Here is a 16,569-nt window from a genome sequence, read left to right on the forward strand (position 1 = left end):
AAGATGACACTTGGCTTTAATGTTTCTCAAGTGCTACATTTCCTTTACTGCCTCTGACAAAGTTAGTTTTCTTTGTAGGTTTCCATAGTGTTTCTACTAAATCAAAATAGCTATTTCCACTTTTAGAAGTTGTATCAGTGGCATAGTATCTGGTGTGTTGACCAAGATTGTTTGTTCTGTTGCTGTCACTCTTTCTTGTACTTTTTCATTCAATTAAATTAAACTGTTATTTAGTACTTGCTCTGTGTTGGACCCTTTGCTAGGTTCTGTGGGTATGGGAGGAAACAAAACAGATATAATTTTTGCTCAGTTAGAGCTTACAAGCTAGCATTGAGTATAAATATTAAACAAGTAAATTCAAGTATTATGTGTGCTGTGAAAGGAGGTGGTATGGAACCTACTTTAGTCTAAGGGATGGATGAAGTATTTCCTGAGGAAGTTAAATTTAAGTTAAGACTTCAGGGGTAAAATGTCAGTTATGAATACTGTTCAACTGCTGGTAATAAAGCTCACCCTCCCCCACTAAAGAAAATAAATCAGTGACTTAAATAAGAGAGAGGCTTATATTTCATCTTACATAGAAGAAGTTCAGGTCTAATGAGGTGAGTCTACAATATCTTTAATATCCCAAAGTCCTTATATATTTCTATTCTATCCATAGGCACATTGCTTCCATGCTCAGAGTTGCCTCATGGTAGTAGGATGGATGCTGTAGCTCCAGCCATTATGTCTCCATTCCAAACAGGATAAAGCAGGAAGGAATAAGGACAAAAGCGTCTCTAGCTAAGTCAGCTTCCCCCCTTTAAGGAGTTTTCTTGACATCCTGCCTCCACAACATTGGCCCAATCTTAGTTGCATGACCCCCCTATCTATAAGGGAAGCTACGGAATGTAGTTTTTTAGTTGCTGCATTGCCAATCCTAACAGACGTGGGATCTATTTCTAAATATTAAAAATAGGTATGGATATTTGGTAGGCAGTTTGTTATGTCTGCTTCAGATGAGTAGGAGTTAGGTAGGTCAAGAGGGAATACTTCTCAACAGTTTTTTTGATTATGTGCACATGACCAACTTTAACAGTACTCAATCTCTTCATAATCGTTGGCACAATCCCTTCCAGTATATCTCACAAAAATTGACCCTGCTTTGGTCATAGATTATTTTGTTCATGGGGTGAAGCTAAGTGGATGTATATGAGTACAATCCAGGAAGCTTTTCTGATTTATACATCACTTGCTTGTAGATTATGTAACTGGTGCTACTTAGAAGTAGCTAAATACTTGAGCTCTCAGGAGGAACTAGAACTTTCCCTTTCTGCTTCATTGGTTGCATATCACTTCTGAGGAGGTAGCACATTGCTCTTGTAACTGTTACCTTGAACTATTTTAGTGTTGGAGCTTTGTCTCTGATCATTGGGGTCTTTGAGTTAATACACCCAAACTCTGAATCATGATAAAGAACTGCCAGAATTATTGAACACATCCATTGTGACTAGACAGCTATAAAAACCCAACAGAGCCTCTCAACTCTGCTATTCCACCAAGGCTTTGAAAGTTTTAGCAAAGCCTAAGATGGTCTTTTCTTTTCTTTCCTTTATTATTTTTTTTTTTTTAACTTTGGTTGAGACTATGGGTAGGCTCTTTCTAGTGTGGAAGCATATTGTTTGTCCACATCTGAAAAGATAGCAGTTTCACATCCTGAGGAGGGTAGTAATTGCTGCAAAATGTTTTGCTATTATCTGCATGAAATAGCATATTCTGTTTTTTTCCTATTTGAATTATTTCCTTAATCCATCATGACTCACTCATTGATTCCTCTTATGCCTCCCATGTTCTTACAAGACTGCTGCTTTTACACTTAAAATTTAATTTTTTTCCCCAGAGGTTTTGGAATTTTCTCATCAAGGTCCTTAATGACAAATGGTGACCCAAAAATACTTATTACAACCTAGATTGAAGAAGCTTTTTTTCCTTTGTGTTTTTATTTTATTTTTTGTTTAAAGTAATATGATCTGTTTTGAACTAAGGAGTTCTATGGCCTCAAGATTTGTGTCCCTCTTCCAAACTTATTCACTCCATTTATTATTTTGAAAATCCTGGGGACAATTTCAGAAGCAGGGAAGACCAATTTGCAAATTCATCACTCATCCCTAGTCATGTGTATATTTGAATTCCTCTGTATGTGGTAATGTGTTCGAATTTCCACAACTCTGTGTGGATTTTAGAGTCTTACATTTTGCTTTGCCTAGGCTCAGATTAATACTTTCAGAGAAAGATGTAGCGAGGTATAGAGTCACACAAAGGCTCATAAGAGAAATCTTGCAGGAAATTAGTGAATGGTTAGCTTACTTCTATTTCAGCTGCAGCCAGGATCTTGACAGTTAATTTGTCGTTATACAAAATGATTCCTCTCTAGTCTCATACCTTCATCCCCAGCCATGATACATGATGGCAGGCACATAATCTCTATCAGTGCTATGCAATTCCAGAAGTAGTCGCTTTGCCTTTTTACATCTGGTCTGTCTTCATTGCTCTTCTTAAGGGGCTTTATATTGTGTGACTTTCTCACTTTTAATATACACTTAATTTTCTTACTAAAGTTTTGATTTTTAAAAGGCAATTCATCTCTTGTACGTTTATGAATGTAGGTTACCTTGGGCTGGGAAGACATTCTTCTTGCCTATCTATATTCACCATGTATTTTTGTTTTTCATATTTCATGTGGCTATAAGCACTATAGCTAGGTTAGATTTTGTTTTAGTTGTATTGACACAAATGTCACCGAGTGTTGTTTGATACCAGAAATGATAAGCAGCAAGTCACTACTCTTGGTAAGGATTTAAGGAAATAAAGATATCAGATCTAAGCTATTGTGAGTAAAAGAGTCTCTTAGATTCAAGCCTTTAGTTGCATGAGGTAAGAACAATGCACGTAAATTCACATAATTAATACAAGAAAACTGCATGTTATTTTATCTCATATATGTATAGGGCTGAGGTAGGCTTAATGAGATTGGTGAGTAGGCTTAGACTGGTTGTGTTCTTGGGGGCACTGAGTGAGTTTACTTTTTCCTCTTCTCATAGAGTGATTTATTCATTTAGGCAGTGGGTAAACCGAAAGCAAGTACTGTCTGCAAAGAAGCTTCTGAGAAGACTGAGTTTCCTGCTCTGGTCTTCCTAGATTCATAAGATCTTCGAGATGTCTGTCACTGGGGTCTCTGCTCTCGCTCTGTGTGTGCTGGTGCTCCAGGTCTCCTCCTGCTGTTGATTTGAAGCAGCCTACTATAATAGTGAAGGAGCACTGTACTTGGATTCAGGGTGACACGTGGATGGCATTTTCCTACTGAATTGTGTTGAAAAGAAAAAAGCACCCTGCATCTCCAAATTTGAAGACAGCCACTTGATACTAAAAATGTAAAAGAAATTATAGAGTTTTGTGTTGAGCCCATTGAGAATAATCTATTAAGTTGTAGTTAACCACTGTTCTGCTTTAGGAGTGTGAGCAAGGGACCTGTAATATCAGTCTGAAGGTCAGCTGGGATTTCCTTTTCATAGCTGGTCACGTCTGTGTTTCCAGGGCTCAAAGGCTAAGGCCTCTATGCCTTTGTGTCCTAAATTAGGACAGGGATCCCACAGCCTTCTGGACATTTTTTGATGACTTCTAGGGGACACTTGCTCAGATTTTCAGAAACAGAAGTTAATTATTGAAGTGTTCCCTCACTTGGCCCTACTTACTCTCTACCCCCATACAAGCACTCACTCTAATTTCTTTAGAAAGCACTCACTCTAATTTCTCATAACTTGGGAAGTTATGAGATGGGCCTCAAACAAGAAAGAGAGGAAGAAATATATTTTTGGGAAACTCTAAAGGTATGAATTCTATCCTACTGGAGTCATCCTGGGACCTCCTGGGGAAAGCACTGAGTTTGGATGAAACTGATAGTGGGTGGATCAGCCGTAGACTCATCCCACTCATAACGTTTAGGGTCTACACAAAGTAAAGTGTTTCTCAAGTATGTCCCAACATGTTTCCCTTGCTTTCATACTTTGTGCCTCCCAGGAATATAGGCATTTTGAATGATAATAAGCTATCAAATAGATGACAGCACTGAGAATTTGCAGGGAAGAGGCAGAGAAAATAATTTGACAAACGCTTTATTTTGTAGAAAGCAACCCTGAGGTGGAACTGTGCTGGAATTTGCAGCAGTGTTGTCTTATCTACCTTGTTTCCCCAATAATAAGACCTAGCCAGACAATCAGTTCTAATGAGTCTTTTGGAGCAAAAATTAATACAAGACCCAGTATTAAATTATATTGTACTATATTATAAGACCGGGTCTTATATTATAGTAAAGTAAGACTGGGTCTTATATTAATTTTTGCTCCAAAAGATGCATTAGATCGGATTGCCTGGCAAGGTCTAATTTTTGGGGAAACACGGTATGCAGGAGGCACTTTTCTTGCTGGTGGTAATGCTCATTTGTTATTTGTTTCCACCTGCAAAATTCTGAGTGTTTCATTCTCTAGCACTGAAATGAGGCTTAAAATGTCCATCTTAAATATAAATTGGCAAATTGTGTCCAGGTACATGGAGGAAATCTTACCTTTGGTTGGCTTTTCAGTAGTTTAAACTAGATTGAAGGCCATTTCCAGAGTTGTGTTGAAATCTGTACTCAGCCTGGCTTAGGCCTTCATGTTTAGCTGCTTCCAATGCCTTTTCTCCAAATGATGAAGTATACACCAAATTCAACCATTGTTTCTTGAGCCTCCATCCATATATACCTTTACCAAAATAACCTTTGATGAATGAGACAGAGCAGTGTCACTTTGCTATGCCATTTACTCTTCGAGAACAATCAAGAAACAAACAAAAAAAGAAATACAAGTGTATAAAGAACGTGCATTATATAGAGACTAATATCAGGCAAGACCCCAAGTTGCAGACTTCTTCCCCCTGCAAAAGAGCAATCACAGCATTTCCAACTTTTTTTTTTTGGGGGGGGGGGCATTCATTTTTTGTCTTTGCAATCTCTCCTTGTTTCCTCACCTCCTCTGATCCTGCCCCAAGGTGTTTTATAAATGTTAAGCTGCTTGTATTTTGATGCATTGTGCAATGTGATGAAAATTTTCATTAGGTCAAACTTATGCAAGAATGTAACATATAACAAATATAAATGGATCTACTAATAAATATAAAGGGAAAACTAGGGCTATAAAATCAGACACTGAGATTAACAGTTCTATCAATGGACAGTTAACCCTGGGTCCATGCTTTGGTGAAGCCCATGTAGAAAGCCTGTCTGAGAGCCAAATTAAAGCCTTAGGGTTAAAGTAACTTGTCATGAAAAGAGAAACACATGTCTTGCCAATACTTACAAACTCTAACTGCTGAGATTTTCTATGATAGGACTAAAATAATCCATAGAAGATTTCTTTAAGAAGTATGACCTTAACGAAGACAGAAGATAAAGTAAGGAGGGATGGCTAGTCGGGTATGATTAAATGATGCTCAACCTATGAGTGATGTGTGCATAGGACCAGTTGAAGCTTATCGGTCAGATGGAAGGAAGGGATCTCAGTATATTCCTTCTGATGGGAAATCAAGTCATATAAATGGCTTAGTGAGGAGATTGGCTCCTGGGAATGGTGGTCAAAAAGAAGTGATGTGATTGGATTTTCAAAGACAGCATGATACCAACCTAAAATTAAGCACTATATCATTAACAGGTAGAGTGGAAACATAGTTGGTAGTGCTGTTGCTCAAAAACGTGGCCAAGAGTTCTCAGATATAAGGACTGTTGGATTTCCTGCCCTGCTTCTACTTCCCCTTCTGGAACCACTTTCAAATACAGTTCATGTTTAGCAGGAGTTGTTGATAACAATGCGAACTTTCAGTACCTTGACACTCAGGATAAACTTTTTTTTTTAAATGTATTTTTTATCATAACATGTTTCCTTTCAGGTTTTTCGTTTCGTCAGCAGTGGAAACAGCAACAAAAATAATAATAATAAAGGAGGGGAGGTCTATAGCCTTTTAAAAATCCTATTCTTCATACTTGTCCCAAAAGGCAATAAAGGACTATCTAAAAGTGCCATTTCCCAGAAGGGCCTATGGGTACCTAAGAAACCAGAACACTGGGGAGTTAACAGTGATTCCTGGGAAAAGATGATGAAATTGACATATTATTTTCTCCAAACAGATCAGAGTGAAGGATTTCACTGCAGGGAAGAATGCCGGATTCTTGGTCACTCCGACAGGTGCTGGATGCCCCGGAACCCCATGCCCATCCGCTCCAAGTCCCCTGAGCATGTGAGAAACATCATCACCCTGTCCATTGAAGCCACTGCTGCTGATGTTGAGGCTTATGACGACTGCGGGCCCACCAAGCGGACTTTTGCAACCTTTGGAAAAGATGTCAGCGACCACCAGGTTGAGGAGAGGCCCACCCTGAAAGGCAGGAGAACTGTTGATGTGACCATCAGCAGCCCCAAGGTCAATGGTGCTATTCGGGAGGCAGGCAATGGCTGTGAGGCTATCAGCCCTGTCACCTCACCCCTGCACCTCAAGAGCCCTCTGCCCACCAAGCCTTCTGTGTCTTACACCATTGCCCTGGCACCAGCGGCCCGCGATCTGGAGCAGTACGTCAACAGTGGCCCTTCTCGTCCCTCTGAGGCTGAGCCCCGTGGAGCTGACGGCGAGAAAGTCATGGATGAGGTCAACCCCATTCTGAAGGAGGGTCGTGACAAAGAGTCTCCTGGCGTGAAGCGTCTGAAGGATATCGTTCTGTAAACCAGTCCTGGGGAAGAAGAGAGAGAAACCAGGCTGGCTAGCGAAAAACCGGGAGCTGATCGTTTTAATTGCTCACCAATGGTTGGTTCTTGAATGGCTATATTTCAGAGCTTTCTTAAATGTATTATTTATAAATGACTATCATTTTGTGACAATCCCTCTCGTTTCAACAGGCAGCAGGGGTGTTCAGTTGGAGCAAATTAGCTTTGGCTTGAGTTGTTCATGGGGCCTTGATGTTGGGGAAACAGAGACAAATTCAGTTGTGAAAAGTATTACGTATTAAGTGTTTGAAATTATATATTTTTCTATGTCAAAATTATAATATAAATTACCATTGTTTGTGGAGGATTACATTTAAAAAGCAAAAAAACAAAACAAAACAAAACAAAAACAAAGTTCTGGACACCTTTAACAAGCTTGCCACTGTTTTGTAGTGTAGGCAAGTTAATGGTTATTTATTGTGTACTATTCATTGATTCAGTGATGTGAAATCGAGCCCCCAAAAGGTTGTTTCTGAAGCTTGAGTATTTTCCAATGCCGCTACTTTGCTGTGGACACCCCTGCTTTAAGAATCCTTTTGCTAGCTGTGCTACTGTTGTATTTGATATTGCAAATTGCTACGTGTGTGGTGATGGCAAAAGGCTTTTAGAGGTTGGTGTGTTTTTTTCTTAAAAAAAATAAATAAAATTACAGACAAAAAACAAAGTGCAAACAACTGAGATGGCAAGTGAATGAGCAACACCACACATACAGATGAGTACTTGGAGGATATTCACTCTTGGAAGATAATCATGGAGTTGCTCACCAACTTGCAGAGTATTTTGCCTGCCTTTCAGTCTTCTGCCCAGGTCTGTGATAGATCATTGAAGAAAGTAATTTTTGGATATTCTGCTATATAATTTGCAGTTGTCAGAAATATTGTGCTGAAAGTTTTGAGATCAATTTTTCTAATTTTCAGGCCCTGAACAGGAAAGTTGCTCCTGAAGTTACCAGCTTCCAGGCTTAGAAATTCCCTGCCTCCAATCATCTAAAACTGAAAAAGACTGAGTCTGTTTTGAGATCTAAATTAGCATCTTTTTAGACACACACTTCCTGATTCAGTGTTTTCCAACCATAATTAGAATTACACTACAAAGCACACTATGGGCTGGAATTGAGAACTCCATGTTGCTCTGTATCACAGGATTATAATTTGGGATAGAGTAAGCAGTACATAGTGTATATTTAAGAAGACAGGTAACAGCATCACTAATCCAATTACTGTGCCTTCTATATGGAGACACTTGGATACTTGAATTCATCTTTTTATGACTAATACTTTTTTAAAATTAAAAATGTGAACAGGAAACTATTAAAATAAAAATTCTTTAGATTTAGTTAACTCTTTGCTGTAGGCTAGGAATACACCTTTTTTATTAACAAGTTTGTTACGCACATTTTTTTGTTTGTTTAACATTGGTCCAACTCCCCCATTTATTAACTATCTATTAATATTCACTAGCTAACATAATATTCTTGCAGCCTAAGAGTTTGTTATTTAAAAATAAACAAGTATGTCATAGTTCTGCCTTGGTCTTTAAAGAATTGTTTCTAGGGAAACAACCATGTTTCCCCGAAAATAAGACCTAGCAGACAATCAGCTCTAATGTGTCTTTTGGAGCAAAAATCAATATAAGACCCGGTCTTATTTTACTATAATATAAGAACGGGTGTTACATAATATAAGGCCGTGTCTTTCCTCCAAAAGACAAATTAGAGCTGGTTGTCTGGCTAGGTCTTACTTTCGGGGAAACACGGAAGTTTTGTTGTTCTGTTCTCATTTGTTTAATTTTTTGAAATTCAAGAGTACCCAGAAAAAAGGCACAGAGGTTAGAATACTATAATGCAAAAGATAATTTATTTTCTTAAGTTTAGGTAGATAAGTCAGCTCTTTTAAATGTTATTTTTAATAGTTATTTTTGCCTGAGTTCCTGGCTTTATACATTATTAGGAATATTTTCTTTTATGGGGGGAGTGCTTCAAGGGAGGAGGGTGGGTAAGGCAGTGGGGATGGGGTTAGTGGAGAATATTTCTGAAAAAAAAAACCTACAATGGGGCTACAAATTCATCCTTATTTCTTATTTAGTGCTGAATACTACCTCATACAAAATATTGGTGTGGCTGCAAATTTCCTTCTGAAACTGAAACAATTAGAGGTCAATGACCATAACATCTTGATTTTGACTCATTTCATTCTCTCTCATACACTCTTCCCCACCCCCCTTTGATTCATTCCATTGTAATAGTAGATTTTGAATTAGGTATGTATTTCTGTTTGCAAGTGACTGTTTGATTAACACATTAATTTTTTTTAAACTTTACATTATGACTGCCTGTAGAATTTAGACTGTTCTTCACCAGATCCATCCTGATATTATGTTGTTAGCTACCACCTCAAGGTCACTTACAAGTCAAATTTGACTGTTTTTGTACAGGTGTATTTCTTACTATGCTCAGTGGGAGTGAAGGAATTGAAAAGACTGTGGCAAGTGGGAACATTAAATGTTATGTGGCTGTTGAGCCAGAGAGTCAACTGGCTACCAGACAATTTTAAATGGTTAGAGTAGCAGTGGCATTGCTTTTGCTTTTTCTCTTTTTTTCCTCCATTTTTTTTTCTTCAAAATTCAGTTTGCAGTTATAGACCAATCCTTTTTCCCTATCAAAATACTTTTTCATTTGGGCAGTCAAAGATTTTTTTTTGTTTGTTTTGTTTCCAAGCCCTTTATTGATCATGTTCAGAGAATTCCCATCATTAAGAAAACATCTTTTTTTTCTCTACAATTGTCTGATGTATACATCCTCCCAGAAGCACAAGTGCATACTAGGAGGACTCTGTAAGCTGGTTTTATAGGCAGGCTTTGCCTGAAAATAGGAATCGTGTGTAAGGATCCTAAATTTCCCTTTGGCTCATGTTTATCACCCCTTCTTTTCAACATGTGTAATGAAAAGTCACAAAGATCAGAGGCCAAATATTCTTCCTTTTCCTTCTCTAAACATGTTACCCATTTAAATACGAGGGAACAATTTCAGTTCCTAAATACTAGGGAGTTCTATTCCATTTATTCTGATGTCCCTTTTGGGGAGGAGTTGGTGTTGAGGTATGCTGTGCTTTACTAACAACTGCTTTGGGCATGTCTCTGGGCAAGTAAACTTCATGAGATATAAAGGATTTAGTGTGCATTGATTGATTGCTTTTCCTCAAATATGGCAATATACTATAAACAAGAATAGGAAGGGGGAGCCATGCTACGTGGAATCTCTTTTTTCTCTTTTCTATGCCAACTAATCTTGGAATCTGTTCAGAATGAGACTTACCATCCCTTTGATCCTCCTAAAGCCAGTAAAGTGTGGCCCACCTTATTGCCCAAATAGGCAATGGGCCAAGGGATCCTACAATACCTGAGGGTGGTGGTTCTTAAAAGTGTAGTACCTGGACCAGCCACAACAACATAACTTGGGAACTTGTTAGAAATAATAATTTTCAGTCCTCACCCAGACCAACCGAAGCAGGTGGGGCCTAACGATCCATATGGATCAGATGCCCACTAAAGGTTGAGAGCTTGTTAAAGCACAGGTTGGTGGCCCCACACTTAAGAATTTCTGATTCAGTAGATCTGAGGTGGGGCCTGAGTCTTTGCCTATTTAAAAATTCCCAGGAGATGCTGATGCAACCAGTCCAGGGACCACACTGAGTATCACTGCTCCAGAGTAAACTTGCCTAATAGAGCTAATTGCACCTAAGGTGCTTATTTAAACTAATTCTTTGACATGGTGACCCACTGATCACTAATCAAAAATGTTAAAAGGAATACAACTTACAACACTGAAAACTGAAACCACCCAGGGTATCATCCTGGTAATGTTACTTCAGCCTACAACTGATTGTATGAAGGGAATTCAGTTGAATTTTTCTTATAGCTCTATCATATCATTAGTAAGCAAAACAAAAGTGGTCCTCTTGAAGCAGCAAGGACAAAGGGCAGTTTGGGAAGAGGCAGGGGTATAGGGAATAGTTCGACTGGGCATCCAGGGTGGGAAAACAATTATTATTGTACATAATAGAAGTTCTGACGAATTCCAATTCCTTTATGGGGATCATTTTGATGTTGAATATTCCCCAAAGCTGTTGAATATTGCTGACAAGTCTGGTTCACTTGGCTCTTTACCCAGGATAATAAGACCCTGACTTTGAAAAACTGGCATAAATGAGCTTAAGAAATCCATTGTATACAGTCCTAGTGTTTGCCTTCTTGGTAAAATTACATTTAAGGATGTCATTTCATGAGTCAAATTGTATCTGCTGACACTGAAGTGTATTGAGATGTTGTTCTTTAGTTTAAGTATGTAACAAAGTAATATTCAAAGGGGATGTGTGGGGGTGGGACCGGGTGGCTTTATATTGATAATGAAATATTCCAGAGCAAAACACATTGTCCTAATGAAGTTGTTGCAGCTCTCTTTGTTTTCTTGTGAGGCTGGATTGGCCTGTGGGTCACTTGTTGTGCAAAAATGAATTAATTTCAAATAGAACTCATATTGCTTTTGTAAAACAAAGAAAATCAACCACCTTGTCTGAAAGATATATTGTGAGGCGCTCTTGGTAAAAAAACCCACAAAAACCTGATCTTGATTGGAAAGCACTGTAGGTCATTAGGGAAAACTGATGATGCTGATTGTTGCTCCAGCTGTGTTGGCAATTAAAGATGACCTTGCTACTAACTGAAAGTTGCTGTCAAGTTTAGCAAGCAAACCAGCTAACACCATTACAGCACTGGTTAAGTAGATTTTACTGGCACTGGCTAGCATTCAGCTGAGGAAGGCTAGGATACAGACTTTAATGACCAAGAGCCAGACTAGCTCAAGCTAGAAATTCAGCAACAAATACCTCCATGTGCTATTTGAATGCTAAGGTATTAGTTGTAAAAGGCTTTCGCCTTCGCTCCTCTAGTGAGGGGAATGAGCCTGATGACACTATTACTGTTTACCTGTCAAACCAGGGTGGAAATTTAGAGGGATGCAAGTACAGTATGTCTCATTAAGCAGTCTCTGTTGCTGATTATATGAAGATGAAATTGTTGTATATGCTGATCTGTATGCTATGTACATTTTCACAGTGATTGAATCATTGTAAAAAGAAAAAAAAAGAAAAAAAAGAATCACCACTCTGTCTATTTTATGAACATGATAAAGCAGCTTTATTAAATTATTAGTTATGTTTTAAATGGTGTTATCTGCCACATTGTTTCCTTTTATCTAGTGGTTCTCTGTTTCCCCTTTAAACGTGTTTTCTCTGCTTCAAAAATTTAATGCATTTTAGTATTAAAGGCTATTACGGAAAAATTATTAAGTGTTCGGTGAAATGTGTCTTGGAGAGTGTTGGTTGGCTTGGTGGTCGGGGTGTCTATTAGGCCTAGGAGGTGACCAGCCCTTGGTGGGGTCACTGATGTGCAAACCCAAAGGGTTCCTCTTCCATTTTTCACAATCACCAATTCTCCAGCTAGGCTCCAGTCATTTCCTGAGTACCTCCCCTCCTTCTCACCCCAGTGATACCTTTATCTGTGGAGGAAGACCCATTCATATCCAGAATGGTAAAGACTTTCTTGGGTGGTACTTTAAACAAGAACACTAAAACCATTCTTTAAACCATTTGGGGCCAACTTCACAGTGGGACTTCTCTGAGGAATTAATTTTTTAAAAAAGGTGAGAAATATTTGAGATTGACAAGGTGTGGTGACAGAGCCAGGAGTACAGTTTCCAGGCTCTCGGCCTCACGTGGAAAGGTGCTGGCTCAGGTAGTAAATGGCCATCAACTGTAATTGGATGACAATCAGCTGTGGCTAGTCGGCCAGCAGCTGTAAACAGTGAACCATTGGCCACTAATATAAATGCTGTGGCTGCACTAGCAGCAGATGGTGGCTGGCAAGTGCGGATTGCAGTTAGCATGGTGGATTGCAGTTAGCAAGGGGTGGGTTGGTTGGTTGGTTGGTTGGCAGAGAGCGGACGGCGGATTGTGCATCGTGTGGATCCTGCTTTCTGAGTCTCCAACCAAGCTGCCAGCGAGAATATAGTGGTATGATTCCCCTATCTATGGCTCCATTGATGTTCCTTTTTGGCCTCACCATATCCTGCGTTCTTGTGCGGGGAGCAGGAGCTGAGACTGCATGACACAAGGGAAAACAGAGTTTAGAACAAAGATGACCTGGCTTGCCCTTTGATGCCCTCAGGTTTGAAAGCGAAGAACAGGAGAAGCTCTCACTTTGCATATAACAAGGCTGCTGTGAAAGCCCTCACAAACTTTCTTTATCCAAACCGTTATTCTCAGGGACTTAGCACTTGGTGTGGGGGCAGAGCCCCAGAGAGCAGTTTCCAGGCTCTCGGCCTCACGTGGAAAAGTGCTGGCTCGGGTAGTAGATGACCGTCAGCTGTGATCAGATGACCATCAGCTGTGACCCTTGAGCCATTGGCCACTAATATAACTGCTGCGGCTGCGTTAGGGGGTAAAGAAGAGGAGAGAGTTGGTCGGTTGGCAGAAAGCGGACAGCAGGTCGCACGTTGTGTGAATCCAGCCTCCAGTGAGACTATCGCTGTATGACTCCCCTACCTATGGCTCCGTGGGTGTTCCTTTTTGGCCTCACCATATCCTGCATTCTTATGTGGGGAGCGGGACCAGAGGCCCTGCAGGCCGCCCCGCACAACAAATGGCGCAGCAAGCAGGGTATGGTGCCGGCCAAAGCTCTCCGAGGGATGGTAGAGCAGTTTGTGCATGTGAACATTCAGTCTCGGGAAGCCCATGAGGAGCGGCGCCAGAGACGGGGAGTGCAGTCTGCCTGGGAGAGACTTGACCCCTCGGGAATTGGTGGTCTTCTCGAGCTTCCGATGGCATGCTGCCCTGTTGGCCATAGCAGGCATCAACGGCTTTTTGGTCGGCTGGTACTGTAGGTTCCGAGGGTTGCGGACATCTTACACCGAGGCCTCCACCCACTCAGACACCTGGCACAGCGAGCAAGATTCCAGCCACGTAGGAATGGCGTCTGACTCTGGGCAGGAGGACAGGTGGCCCCCACAGTGTGTGGTGCCCGGTGGCCACTGTTCTCAGGAGTTGGACCCCCAAGGAGGGGTGGGAGGACATGGATGGCTCTCCAGCCAGCTTGGAGAGGGCCCTGCAGGCTCTGGCTGAGTGGTTGCCGGAGGAGAAGGCTACAGTCAGCCGCGTGGACTGGATGTTCCTCACGGCCTTGAGTCTCAACACGGAAAGTCTTATCTTAATGAGATGGCCGAGGGGCTGGACCAGGTGTCCCGGTTGGAAGTGCTGGAAGCTCAGGTCCGCCTGTTAGAAGAGAGGCCCCACAGTGGAGACTGAGGCAGAAGCGGACATTGCGAGTGGAGACAATGTAGCTCCCAACCCCCAAGCCTGGCCAATCTTGAAGCAAAGGGTAAAACGTGAGCAACCTTTGGGCCTCGGGGGCGTTGCTGCCGGCAACCCAGCTGTGACCGAGTTCACAACCTACACCCCTTGCACTCCCACTGAGTTGCAGGAGCTGGGGAGGCAGTACAGATAGCGCCCTGGAGAGCCGGTCTCGGCTTGGCTGTTATGTTTATGGGATGAGGGAGCAGACAACATTCACTGCTCCCCAGGCGAAATGGAAAAGCTAGCCTTCGTGACAGTGTATCCGCCCCTGTAACAAAGGTTACAGAACTGCCATAGGTTGGCCCACGACCAGGGCAACCACTTAATAATGGAGTGGCTCACTGCTGCGGTACGCACAGTATGGGGACAGGCTGGCAAGCTGCCAGACACTGTGAGTCAATGGCAATCATATATGGAGCTTACGCAAATCATCCGTGAAATGGGTATGAGACATGCTATTTTTAACCTTAACATGCAGGGGCCGATGAGCTTTTTACAGCCAGCATGAGAGATCTGGTTTTGGATACTGCACCTGCGAGTGCTTTTGGATCCTTGGTTGTTATTCTTACACCCTATGTGCGGCAACGGATCCATGAAGTTAACAACTGCCATGGCCACCCTAGGGAATGTTCAAAGCTGGAGGCGAAGGTAGTTAAAACAGGTGGTCTGCTCAGTTGAGACCTGGAAGCCCAAACCAAAGGTAAAGGGACGAGGTCGCAGGCCTCAGAGAGTAAAATGCGCTCAGATGTGGCGTGATCGCGTGGCAGCAGTGGTCGATCGGAAGAAAATAGACCGACAACCCAACACACTCCTGCTGGAACTTTGGAAACAGTTGCGTCCAGAACAGCAATTCTGGAGAAGCCTAAAGGAGAAGTCTGGGAAAGCACGACCTGTGTCCCTCCAGGACTTCATGTGGCCACTTGAGGCCGACTCCTTTTAGCTTGATTAGGGGTGGGGCTACGGTACCCCATACATTGGTCCCCTTCTAATGTGCAGAGGGTTTTGGCCCTAATTGACACTGGCGCAGACTGCAGTCTTGTTTATGGGAACCCAGAACTGTTCCCCAGACCAGCAATCTGCATTGATGGCTACGGGGGAAAGACTGTGACTGTGAAAGCCGTTTCCTTACCACTGGGTATAGGAAGGCTTCCTCCTCGTACCTACAAGGTTTATGTCTCCCCCGTTCTGGAGTATATTCTAGGGGTGGACGTGCTACATGGCCTCAGCTTACAGACGTCGGTAGGAGAGTTCCGACTCCAGATCCGGGTGGTGAAAGCGGTGACACGAAGGGCATGCTCACCACCCTCCTCAAGTGTTGCCACAGCCCTGGCGTGTGGTTACAGTGTGACAGTACCGTCTGCCAGGAGGGCAGGAGGAGATTGGTTGTACAGTATTGGAATTGGAGAAGGCACATATTGTGAGGCCAACCCCCAGTCCCTTTAACTCCCCAGTATAGCCTGTCAAGAAGCCAGATGGGACCTGGTGAATGACTGTGGACTATAGGGAGTTAAATAAGGTGACACCACCTTTGCACGCAGCAGTACCTTCAATACACAGTTTGATGGATCGTCTGACTGTCCGCCTGGGAACATATCACTATGTATTGGACTTGGCCAATGCTTGTTTCTCCACTGACATTGCACCCGAGTGTCAAGAGCAGGTTGCTTTTACTTGGGATGGGCGGCAGTGGACTTTTCGAGTCCTTCCACAAGGATACTTGCACAGCCCCACTATCTGCCACGGGCTTGTGACCCAGGATTTGGCACAGTGGGATAGCCCATCTTCTGTGGCCTTGTTTCATTATGTCAATGATATTCTCTTAACATCAGATTCTCTTTCTGATTTAGAGCAAGCAGCTCCCTCTCTTCGCCACCTGAAGTCATGCGGCTGGGCGGTGAATGAGGAAAAGGTCCAAGGCCCTGGCTTATCTGTCAAGTTTTTGGGTGTTGTGTGGTCTGGTGCCAATAGGCTAATATGGCACAGGGATCCTCGTGGAAGTTGCTTGTCACATAGATTGTGAGGCAAGACCCTGTAGGGGTGGAGTGTGGGGGCAGAGCCCCAGAGAGCAGTTTCCAGGCTCTCGGCCTCATGTGGAAAGGTGCTGGCTCAGGTAGTAGATGGCCGTCAGCTGTGGCTAGTTGGCCGTTAGCTGTGGCCCTTGAGCCATTGGCCACTAATATAACTGCTGCGGCTGCGTTAGGGAGTGAAGTCGAGGAGAGAGTCGGTCGGTTGGCAGAAAGCGGACAGCAGGTCTCACGTCGTGTGAATCCAGCCTCCAGTGACACTATAGCGGTATGACGCCCCTACCTATGGCTCCGTGGGTGTTCCTTTTTGGC

The 16,569-nt window shown here is 42.2% G+C and overlaps 1 protein-coding gene across 1 annotated transcript in view; it reads left to right on the plus strand.

The window, feature by feature from the left end:
- The window catches only part of PCDH19 (protocadherin 19), a 102,580-nt gene extending 94,330 nt beyond the window's left edge, over nucleotides 1-8,250 (plus strand). The window contains 1 exon segment of the mRNA XM_033121349.1: nucleotides 6,197-8,250. Coding sequence (XP_032977240.1) covers nucleotides 6,197-6,786 — 590 coding nt within the window. The 3' untranslated portion in view covers nucleotides 6,787-8,250.
- The last annotated feature ends 8,319 nt before the right edge of the window (nucleotides 8,251-16,569 follow it).

This window comes from Rhinolophus ferrumequinum, chromosome X (genome assembly GCF_004115265.2).
Source record: "Rhinolophus ferrumequinum isolate MPI-CBG mRhiFer1 chromosome X, mRhiFer1_v1.p, whole genome shotgun sequence".
NCBI classification, from domain to species: Eukaryota; Metazoa; Chordata; class Mammalia; order Chiroptera; family Rhinolophidae; genus Rhinolophus; species Rhinolophus ferrumequinum.